The sequence below is a fragment of the Crassostrea angulata genome, chromosome 1 (assembly GCF_025612915.1).
Source record: "Crassostrea angulata isolate pt1a10 chromosome 1, ASM2561291v2, whole genome shotgun sequence".
NCBI classification, from domain to species: Eukaryota; Metazoa; Mollusca; class Bivalvia; order Ostreida; family Ostreidae; genus Magallana; species Magallana angulata.
The window spans coordinates 33,919,566-33,930,823 of NC_069111.1; the positions used below are offsets into that span (position 1 = coordinate 33,919,566).

At 35.4% G+C, this 11,258-nt stretch overlaps 1 protein-coding gene and 2 pseudogenes across 1 annotated transcript; all 3 read right to left on the minus strand.

Annotated features, from left to right (window-relative positions):
* LOC128190673 (transient receptor potential cation channel subfamily M member-like 2) overlaps positions 1-2,529 on the minus strand; it is a 267,840-nt pseudogene extending 265,311 nt beyond the window's left edge.
* A 1,531-nt stretch (positions 2,530-4,060) lies between these two features.
* On the minus strand, positions 4,061-6,984 carry LOC128190691 (uncharacterized; annotated as a pseudogene).
* A 1,046-nt stretch (positions 6,985-8,030) lies between these two features.
* On the minus strand, positions 8,031-10,055 carry LOC128192194 (zinc finger MYM-type protein 1-like). Its single transcript, XM_052864691.1, has one exon. The coding sequence runs from the start codon at positions 10,053-10,055 to the stop codon at positions 8,031-8,033; it is 2,025 nt and encodes a 674-aa protein (XP_052720651.1).
* Positions 10,056-11,258: the final 1,203 nt, after the last annotated feature.

An 11,258-nucleotide genomic window follows, 5' to 3' on the forward strand; every position in this document is an offset into this window, starting at 1 on the left:
TTGCCATTTCGCAACTTTGTCTTAAAGCCTGTCAACTTTGTCCTGTGTTTTTTTTTGTTTTGAACATATTTTATTGATTAAACAAAAGGATTAGAAACAAGTTCAAACAACTTACAAGTTCCTCACCTTAAATAAATATAACAATAGTTGTCATGCATATGAATTTAGAACAAAAGAAAACATAATATTGATATACACAAAGAAATATTATTTAAATCTCAAGGATTCGTCTACCCTTATAAACTTTTGTACAGAAGCAAAAATGCTTTTATTGATATGTAAAGGTAGGTTGTTGTTGCCATATAAAAGTAAATTAGTATCAATATTGACTAAAAACTTCGTCCTGTGAGCCCTGTTGGTGCAAGGAAGATGCACATGCTCCGGCCATCATCCTAATTTTTTTAGCTGATACAGTGCTCTATTTTCACCTCAATGACAGCAATATCAGTGCATTTTGTAACTACATACCATATCTGATGCTCACTTTTCAGTAAAAATATAACAAGTATTTTTTGTACAATTTTATTTTTGACAAACATAAAAATTTTAATGTGAAAGAATTTTCAGTAAGCCATTAAAATGTAAGAATTTTATTCAAATGTGATGAAAATTTTATTTTTGCAATACATAATTATGACAATCCATTTGTAAACAGATGAATTGATTACTGGGGTATTTTGATCTTTACTTAAATGGCTTCTGCAGGTAAGGTAGGACAATGATACAGAACTTCTGTTTTCAAAATTGTCGTTTTACCTTCACTGAACATTTATACTGAAACATTTTATTTTACAATGATATTGATCAAGAAAATGCTGATTATTCTCAGGAGATAAAAATTGATTCAGTTGTCAACAGTAGATGAGTTGTCAAGAAATTTACAGCATTGAAACTTAAGCAACCTCTATAAATTAATAAGTTGTTTTTTAATGTTTTTGCCAAGCGAAATAAATAAACCATTTGGGGTTTTTTTATTTAGTTTCATTACTACTAACAGCATATTTCTTCCTTACTGTTCAGATACATAATTCTTAAAAATAAAACATTTCTTTTATCTATATATCACAAAATTGAAATAGAAAGATTATTTTGAAAACTTCAGATTGCTGTGCAGATCAACTCATAAGAAAATTATGAATGACAAGGAAAATAACATTGAATTTTTTAGGATTTGTGTATTAAGAATATATTATTACATAATAACAACCCAAATGTATCTGCTCACTTATTTGGCAGCCACTTATTTGTGGGAGCCACCAATTGTCTATATAGTGGTTTATATGGTGGCAACCAAACAATGACTTGGCGCTGCCAAGTTGGCAGATAATAGATTAAATATTTTTTTCTTATCTGGCATATATTCTGGCCATAGAGAAAAAAGTGTACATTTGCCAATCAATTTATATCCATGCAGGGAAGTATGTATGTCCCTGATATATCTTATCTTTATGCCTTTCAAATTGTTTGATACATTAAATTCTAAAGGTTTTTGGTTTGTATGCAGTTGTTATTGACTTAGTTCATGTACATGTAGTTAAATAAAACCAGGATAATATCGGGGCAACAGTTCTTGCCTCAAACCCACATCGTAGACATGTATTAACAACAATATATGTGCAAAATACTTTCACAGTAGTAAAGGTGGTATGGGACATATCTGTCGATGTTAATGTGGATTAAAGTACGTACATATACATTATAATTGAAACTTTCACCAGTTTAGAATTTTCAAATTTTGCAATATTTACCGGTAACCAAAAAATAGCTTTTAAAAATATTAGGAGAGGTAAAAATTGTACGGTAAAACCCCAAGCAGGATTCGAACTCATGACTGACAGATTCATAGTAAACCCTCTAACCCACTGCGCTACGCTGTTAGGTAACAATATTGGGAAAGAAACTACATATATACATGCAATAACACTTCATTTTATTGTTTGTTTCGATAAACAATTAATAGCTAGGCCCTTCATAACAACATGGAAATGTCCCATACCACCTTAACTGCCAATTTAAAAAGTCCTCTGTCTAATAAAAAATGTCTTTCCAAATGATTGAAATAGTGATCAATTATCTGTGGTTCATTGTCAAAATGTTTTCAAGAGGTACATGCATACCTATTTTTATAATTGTATAGCTACACGTAAGACAAATCAATTTTCTGAATTCTTACAGGCTTTTCATGAGGTATTTAAATTGTTAAATCCCAGTGAGATTCTACTTGTCTACTGCTATTCATTACACAGAGTCACTAAGCGTAACGGGCCTAACGTTGGTTTTAATATTTCATATGGGTAGATCTAGATGTTTCAAAACATGTTTAAAAGCAAAGTTAGAATTAAAGAATAAAATCACCACTTTCCGTTTCGGTAACATCAGGACTCCAGATGAACTTACCGTTCATATTAAATATGTTTATACATGATTGTCCTATAATCCGGTCTAGGCTATATCCACACAGAACGTTTCATGCATTAGTCGGGTATCAGAGTGTGGCGCGCGCTTTCCTGCACAGGAAGTGTATTACCGTAATCGATTAAAACGCAACAATGACACGGATGGGCACTGCGTTCTGGTTGCCAAGCAATATAATTGATAAATTAAAGGAGACTTACTTGTAAGGCGAACTTTGATTGAAATTCTCCGAGGCATTCAGGAACGTGGGGGCAGGTGAGATATGCTTGCTAGTTCCCAGATCAGTATTTAAAGAATCATGTGATCAATCGAAAACTGAATAATAATTTGAATAAATTGCAAATTAATAACAAAACTTATATAAGGGTGGGACAGGGTCGGGCACCTGCCCCCACGTTCCTGAATGCCTCGGAGAATTTCAATCAAAGTTCGCCTTACAAGTAAGTCTCCTTTAATTTATCAATTCTCCTTCGGCATCCAGTCACGTGGTGTCATGTGAGACTTTAAAGTCGATTGATACATGATTAAAGGATAAAGTAAAAACGTACTTCCAAGACAATTACAATATTTATTTGTACAATGTGACTATTTCTTCATTTTTGACAAAATTCCTGAAGAAAAACAAACATCACTTTCAATGTTTTTGTCATAATATTTCGCAAAAGTCTGAGCAGATGTCCAACCAACACTGTCCATGATCGTAGTAATCGGAACACCTGATGATTTCGCCGCACTCGAAGATGCCGCCCGAGTGCTGTGCGCCTTATAGATATCAGTATCTATCTTGGCGTTCTGTAAACACAACTTAAGCCACCTAGCTAAAGTATCAGTAGATACCGCTTTATACGGCTTTTGAGTTGAAATTAACAATTGAGAAACATTATTTCTAAACACCTTTGTTCTATCTAAGTAATCTAAAATACAAGAAACAACACAAATACAAGGATTATCTACATAATGCTTAAATTGAAGAGGTTTCAAATGAAAACCTGGTCTGCTCTGTTTCATTAATTCCTTAACATCAAAAATTATTACAGAAGAATGCTCATTGACAGTCATAAACTCAATGTTTAACGCTTTCAATGTCTGCAGTCTTTGTCCTGAAACTAAGGCCAATAGCATGACCAATTTCATTGATAAACTTAATAATGACATGTGTCGGTTTTTGCCTAAACTAACTAAATAATCTAACACTTGTCTAACATCCCATGTACTGGAATAACGTGGGAAACTGGGATTTATGTTAAACACTCCTCTCATAAATCTTTTGACTAACGAATGTTCCCCTAAATTCGAGTCATCATCTAAACAGACAAAGGAAGATAAAGCACTCCTTGCTGTATTTAACGCACTATAACTAAGTCCTGATTTATGAAGTGAAGTTAAATATTCAATTACCAAGTTCACAGAAACTTTATCAGATCGATCAACTTTCCCATCTATGAACTGAAACCATTTGTTTATATAAATGCCATACTGTTTATGAGTAGACCTTCGCCAGGACTTCATAATGATTGAAACTGATTCCTCTGATAAACCGCGTCCCTCGTATAATTGCCGGACACATGACAAGCGAGGAGGTGGAGTTTGTTGTGAAGCGAGTGAATCGCAGACAGCCGATTCGGTAACTTCAATGTCTTTGAGCTGTTCGGAATCTTTATGGGCGGAGCTACACACATCCTCATTAGCACCGGAAACCATAACTGTGTTTCCCAACACGGAACAATTAAAATTCCTTCGGCCCTGTCTTGCTTTATTTTCTGTAACACTCTGTCTATAATGCTGAAAGGAGGAAATGCATAAATGGTAGAAAACTGTTGCCAATTAATTGTGAATGCATCAAAAGCTAAAGATCCTGGGTCAGGATTCCACGAAACATAGTTTTTTAACTGAGTGTTTATACGAGATGCAAATAAATCAACACTTGGAAAAAATAATCTTTTACACAATGCATCAAATATATTTGAATTCAACATCCATTCTGTGTCGTCTCTAATTTTCCGACTCTCAAAATCTGCCTCAATGTTATCTTTACCCGGCAAATAAGCCGCTGAAATCCATATGTTGTTAGCTTTAGCTAATAGCCAAATCTTTCTTGTAATATCATTACATTTTGAAGATCTTGTTGACCCGAAATGATTGATACAAGCAACAGCAGTTGAATTGTCAATATGAATCTTTATATGTTTTCCACAAAGAATTGATAAAAAACTCTTCAGTCCTAAAAAGACTGCGTACAATTCTAAATAATTAATATTCGGGGCATAAGCAACCTCTGATTCTGTCCAATTACCCCCAGTTTTAGAATCACGTAATACTGCGCCCCATCCGGATAACGATGCATCCGTGAATAACTCAATTTGAGGATTAATACGTCTTATCGGAGCACAAGTGTTCAACACAGTGTCATAAAACCACATCATATCATAATAAGCCCTCTCTGATAATTTCATAGGAGAATCAAAATTTCCAAAACTCTTTGACAATGCTTCAATCTTCTCAATTTCAATCGTCTTAGAAAACAACATTCCGTAAGGAATTGCCACTGAATAAGCAGTTAATAATCCCAAGAGTTCTGAAATATTGCGAATTGTGTACGAATTTTGTTGAATAAACTTAATCTTTTGTCGCAAGGTAGCTATCTTCTTATCAGTCAGACTTATTGTCATTTCAACAGAATTAATTTCAAATCCTAAAAATGCAAATGACTGCGTAGGTTTAAAAATAGACTTCTCTTCATGTATTATAAATCCCAATTTTTTCAAAAGATCACATGTGTAGAACACATTGTCTGCACATTCTTTAAACGTTGCACCCTGTAAATACACATCGTCAATGTAAACTACAGAGATAAATCCTTTTGATCTTAAAGAAGCAAATACTGGCTTTAACAATTTTGTAAAAACTCTTGGTGCCGAACTTAGTCCCATTGCCAGACATGTGTATTCCATAACATTGCCCTTCCAAATAAATCTCATAAATTTTCTAAACTCGTGGTGCACATTAACCGTGTAGTATGCGTCTTTCAAATCGATCTTAGCCATGTAACAATTCTGAGTCATAATATTTAAAGCAGACTGAAAATGTTCCATTTTGAAATGTTTGTACACAACAAATTCATTGAGATCTTTAAGATTTAAAATAAGTCTAAAGGATCCGTCGGATTTTGGTACCGTGAAAACCGTAGATATAAATTGATCATCACAATGGTTAGCTTTGCGAATTATGCCCTTCTTCTCGAAGGAAAGAATGAGATCTTCAATTATTTCTGAATCACGCTTACAAGCAACTGTGGGTCTAGCCCTTGTCTGATATGGAATTTCACTAAATTCAATTTTATATCCTCTAACAATATCAAGAATATAAGTATCTGATGTCAATTCTTGCCAGTATTTTATATACTTTGATATACGACCAGCAATGTGTGCACTGACCTGCGAGTCTAGAACTTCTTTGCTTTGTAAGGGGTCCGCACACTGCTGCCCTTGTTCCATACGGATGACTGGGTGTTGTCTCGGGTTTGTTTTCCCCACCCCGTCTTTCCCTTCTTGGGTCCATTTGTCCAAGAAGGCCTTGATCCTAAAAAAGGCTTTGTTGACGATTGATATTTGTCAACTTTCTTTCCAACTTTGTTGGCTTCCTGAATTAATTTTAGTTGATCGGCAATGTTATCTCCAAAAAGCATTTCCGTCACCGGAACCTGGTTAGAACACAAGGATCTATAATCCGTGTGCAGATCAGGCTTGATGTTGTTCCTTCGATATTCATTCATGTCATCATTAGCCATAGAAAGGAGAACCACGGTATCCATTAGACTTTCGATTAGCGGTGAAATTTCCTCATTTTCGCCTTTTGGATCCTTTTCAACCAGTTTTTCCAGAACATACGCAACCGGTCCAAAAGCCCGGAGAAGAGAGGATTGTGTTTTCTGAAATTCAATATCCTTTGATCTCGTAGTCGTTGAAATCTTTCTCCAAATTTCGGGATTAACCCTCGGAGTAGAGAGGTAATCACAATTTTCGGGCCGAGGATTCTTCTCCAATAGATCAGTTCTTCTTTTTTCATCATCCTTTTTTGTTTGCCGATCGCGAACAATAGATTTCAGAATTTTAGATAGTTCTGAATTAATACACGGCCCCGTCTTTTCGGAAGAAGTGAATTTGTCTGAAAGTTTAGACAAAATTGAAATATTACCGTCCGGCTTAGTTTCCTCTCTATCTTGCGAAGAGTTCCCTTCTACAGAGAGATTATCTATCTCTATATCATCGTTAGATGATTTTCTTTTCTTGGTAGCGGGCTCCTCACAAAAAGTGTCAATCCGCGCATTTGTGGATTTGATTTCCTCAATCACCAAAGACTGAAATTCTTGAAACTGTCTTTGTTGTGATTCGATCAGAAACTTTATCGAATCGCTTAATGACTCCGGAACAGATTGCTGTTCCTTTATCGGAGTACTTGTTTTTTGAGGACTTCGAGATTACTCGGGGCATTTGCCACCTCAGTAGATATATCCAAATGTTCGTCAACTTCCAATTCTTTAGCCAGTCTTTGCAGTAACGAATCAGTCATATTTCACAACGTAAAATTCCGCGTAAATTAAATTTCACGATAACAATTATAACCAAAGCACGTGCGCTCGCACTGGGAATAGCAGCAAAACTGATCTGGGAACTAGCAAGCATATCTCACATGACACCACGTGACTGGATGCCGAAGGAGAATTTGGGGTATTTGGTAGCATTTATTAGTCTCAAGACAACAGTATATATTCGTCTTCGGTCTCATCATTTATCAAATATGCACATTGTTACATTTATCTTATAGAACATTACAGAGGCGTAGTCACAAACTTAAAAGTGGGGGGGCTCAAATCCAAGAAAGATGTAAAACGTGTAATATATAGAGAAATTAAGATGTAAAACATGTAATATCAAGCCCCTGTCTAAGTTGAATGAGAGGACTTCAAATAGTGCATTTAAAGTTGATTGACATTCATCACAGGTATACCACAATCAGAATCTCCAATACTGCAGCTATCTTGTAGAAATTACTAATCTTGATGAGATTCGGAATGGCTAGAATATATTCTAAAGTACATATATGTAAACATAAAGAATACTTTTCAGATGCAAAACAAATTTATTAAACTTATACATGTAGGTTTGAAAATGAAGAGTCCTTAGATAATTCAATACTTAATTCTTGGAAACCAAACTGAAAGAGAACAGTCTTAATAAAACTATAGTTAATAGTTTCCAAAGTACAGTTTCCGACTTGGAATCTTCTGGATGAATGACTTTGCTATTTCTTTGATGTTGACTTGGTCTGTTCTCTCTTTGTGAACAAAGCAAGTCATACAGTGATTCAATCTTGCCTGCGTCATTGTACTTCGGAGGTAGGTTTTAATCCTCCTTAAGGACGAAAAAGATCTTTCTGGTGTGGCAGTTGTGACTGGAATGGTAAGATAAATTTGTACAAGCTTCGTAACTTCTGACAGAAGTTTCTTTGTGATAGGCTCCTTCATGTGTTGACAAATTGTATCTATCAAGGTAACTTTTTTGATTTCATTTTCACTGTCAACTTTGAAAATATCAGGCAACATTTTGAGCTGCTGTTCAAGCCTTGGAAAAAGAAATATCATCTTTGTAAAGCATGGCAATTTCTTCAGACACAGAAAACAACTCTCCATTTGCTGCATTTAACAAAAGTGATTCGATTTCCTTGACGATGGTCATGTTTTTTTGTTCAAATCTGTTTTCAAGAGTGCCTACAGCTTGTTCTAATGCTTCAAAGAACTGCTGTTTAAAGTAATCCTTGGGATTGTCATATCTATGGGGATTGGATCCATCATCTAATCTTTTGGGGGCACGCCTATATCTTGGAAGTGATGGTTCGTCTGTCAGGTCTTTTGCCTCTGCACAAACTGCATCATAAAAGTCAGAAAACACAGAGTCATTTCTCTGGCGCTCAAAGTAGGATACAGTGGCTTTTGAAGCTCTGATAGCATCCTGTGCTGAAGTATTTTTCCCCTGGATTGAAATGGATAACTGCTCAGATGCAGCAAATATTATGTGTGATAGCTTCAATCCAAAATATGTTGAAAACTTTTCCATCATAGCCAGTTGTCCACCTGCTCGTCTGGAGTATTCATCATTAGTATTAGTATGTATGTCATCTAAAACGTCCTGTAGAACTTTGTAGTTCTGAATTACAGATTCTATAGCATATGTTCTAACAGTCAATCGAGTTGGACAAATTGGTCTGAGGTTTGGTGAACTAAGATTTGTTTCTTGCAATTTCTTTTGCATGAAGAGATGTTTTCTCTTTGGAGATAGACAAATAAGTTTTTCAATTTCAGTGACCAAGTCCATTGAGTCACGTATTGCGGAACATTTTTTGGTAACATCTTTAACACTAAGATTAATACAATGAGCAAAACAGTGGACGCTAATGGAAGATGGATACTGGTTCTGGATTTGTTTTGCTACACCTGTTAAGTGTCCCGACATATTTGGCGCACCATCATATGCCTGACCCCGACATAATTCTAAGGGCAAACCACTTCTAATAAGAACATCTTTCACTGCCAAAGCTATAAAGTCACTTGTTTGTGAATGAATTTCAAAAAGACCTAACATATCTTCATGAATATTGAAGCTGTCATCAACCCATCTGACACATACAACTAACTGTTCTTTGCATGCAACATCCATAGTCTCGTCTGCCATAATAGAAAACCATTTTGCCTGTCTTACATCATCAAGCACAGATCTCAAAATTTCCAGTCCAATCAGAGAAATTTGTTCATTCACAATTTCTGGAGAAACATATCTCCCCTTTTCAATCCATGACAAGATTGTTGGGTTATCTTCAGCTCGCAATTTAAGTAGCTGAGTGAGGTGACCTTCAGATTCACTGTGTCCTCTGACTGCAAGTCCCTGTCGTAATAGAAATTTCAAGGAAGACAACTGACAGGAGAGTGCCAATCGTCTTTTCTTCTGGTCTTCCTTTTCCTTTTTCTCTATCTGCTCACTTACAGCCATGGCACCACTTTGCAATCTCCTAATATTTAATTCTGCCTCTTTATGAGCTGATGAATTTTCATGTTCCCTGAAACGATTCATGGCCTTTTTCCAGTTTGAAAAGCCATTTTTAGAAAAGGCCAATTCCGCATTTTTACTCAGCATCAAAACTTTTCTCTTAACAGCCTTTCTGCAGAAAAAGCAGAAGACATTTTTTCTAGTTGTGCAAAGTGTAAGCCAAGGAAAATCATCAAACCAATTCCCTTGAACAGCTCTTGTTATGGTTTTATTCTTTCTCTTTATTGTGACTTTTGTTTGCTGTAGTATGGCTTTATCACGTGGTTGAAATGGAGTGTTACCAGTACAGCAAATGTCTGCACAGTCATCTGCGAGTGCTGTTTTTTCAGAGCAACTTTCGTCAGCCAATGAATCGATAAACTCTGTATTTTCTGTGTCAACTAAATTCTGTTTTTCTTCTTGTACTATTTCCCCTTCCATAATTTGTTGTGCACTTTCCTTGTTGCTGTTCTCTTCGGCAGAATCCTTATCTTCTATGACTTGGCATTTTTCTTCATACAGCGTGCTTGTTTTGTCACTCTGATCGGATTTAATGTCCATTTTTTCTGTCTCATTATGTATGATTAAAATTGATTTTTCTTTATATGCTGTAAATGTTGAAGGTTTCATACCTTCAGTTTGTTTCTCGGATGTTTTATTCTTTTTCTGAAAGAAAGAACTTATGGATTTCTGTTGCTTAACTTTTTTTCTTGATTTCTGTGGACTTTCTGACAGTTTTCTTTTTTGATGTACTGATGTTTGTTTCTTCACGAGTGGTACAAAATGATTTGGTTCAAACAAAGCACCATCACGTGTATCAAAATTGCCATCTCTAGACCACATGATATACATAATCTCAATGTGCCCTTCATTTACTTCATTTGAACTTACTGGGTAAAATAAATTGTTGAAAAGTGGCCTGATTCCCATATTAACCTCAGGATAAACAGAGTATATAGGGCGTTGGAGAACTGTGGCCAATGCCATGATATGTATTAAACCAGACCATGCCCTATCTGTACATGTAGAAAGTGCAACATTTCTCACATTGGTTTCATTTTCACTGCTAATCTCAGCTGTAGGAAATATCATTGCTCTGGCATCATTTAAATTCCTAGACATAAATTCTGGGTTCTTGATGACAGTTTCTAGAGCAGGATGATCTGTGTACAATTGTCCATTGCTGAAGAGTTCGCAAGCAGTTAAAATGCGTAGACTTGTGGACAAATGCTCATCTCCACAGAGCACAAGTGATGCACTATTATATAAGCAATTTCCATTTCCCGTGCATTTCAGGGCTTGTTGGCCACCTTCATCTACATTTATTTCCGATGGAATTACCATTGACGCTAATTTATCTGATTGGAGTCTTTCATAATCAAGTTGACACGAATCACCCTGGACTCTTCGCAAATGTTTTAAACGTATGCTTACCACAGAGTCCTCATCGTTTATCTTCATTGCGGACAATAAATTGTCAAGTTCATTCATTGTTCTGAAATAAAATTCCAGGTGTTCAAATAGATTTAACTTGATTTTTGTTTTAGTTACAGTAACATTAATATTTCAATTTGTTAACTCCAGAATAGCGTGAATGAGTGGTCTTATACAACAGTTTCATCTATGATGTATTAATTCTATATCAATTTAATCATTTTGCTAATAACACAAAACAAAATAATCATAAAAACTTACTGATTGAAAGAGATGGTCAGACTGCAAGCATATAATCACTAATGAATCAGCAAATAATTAAAAAATCCA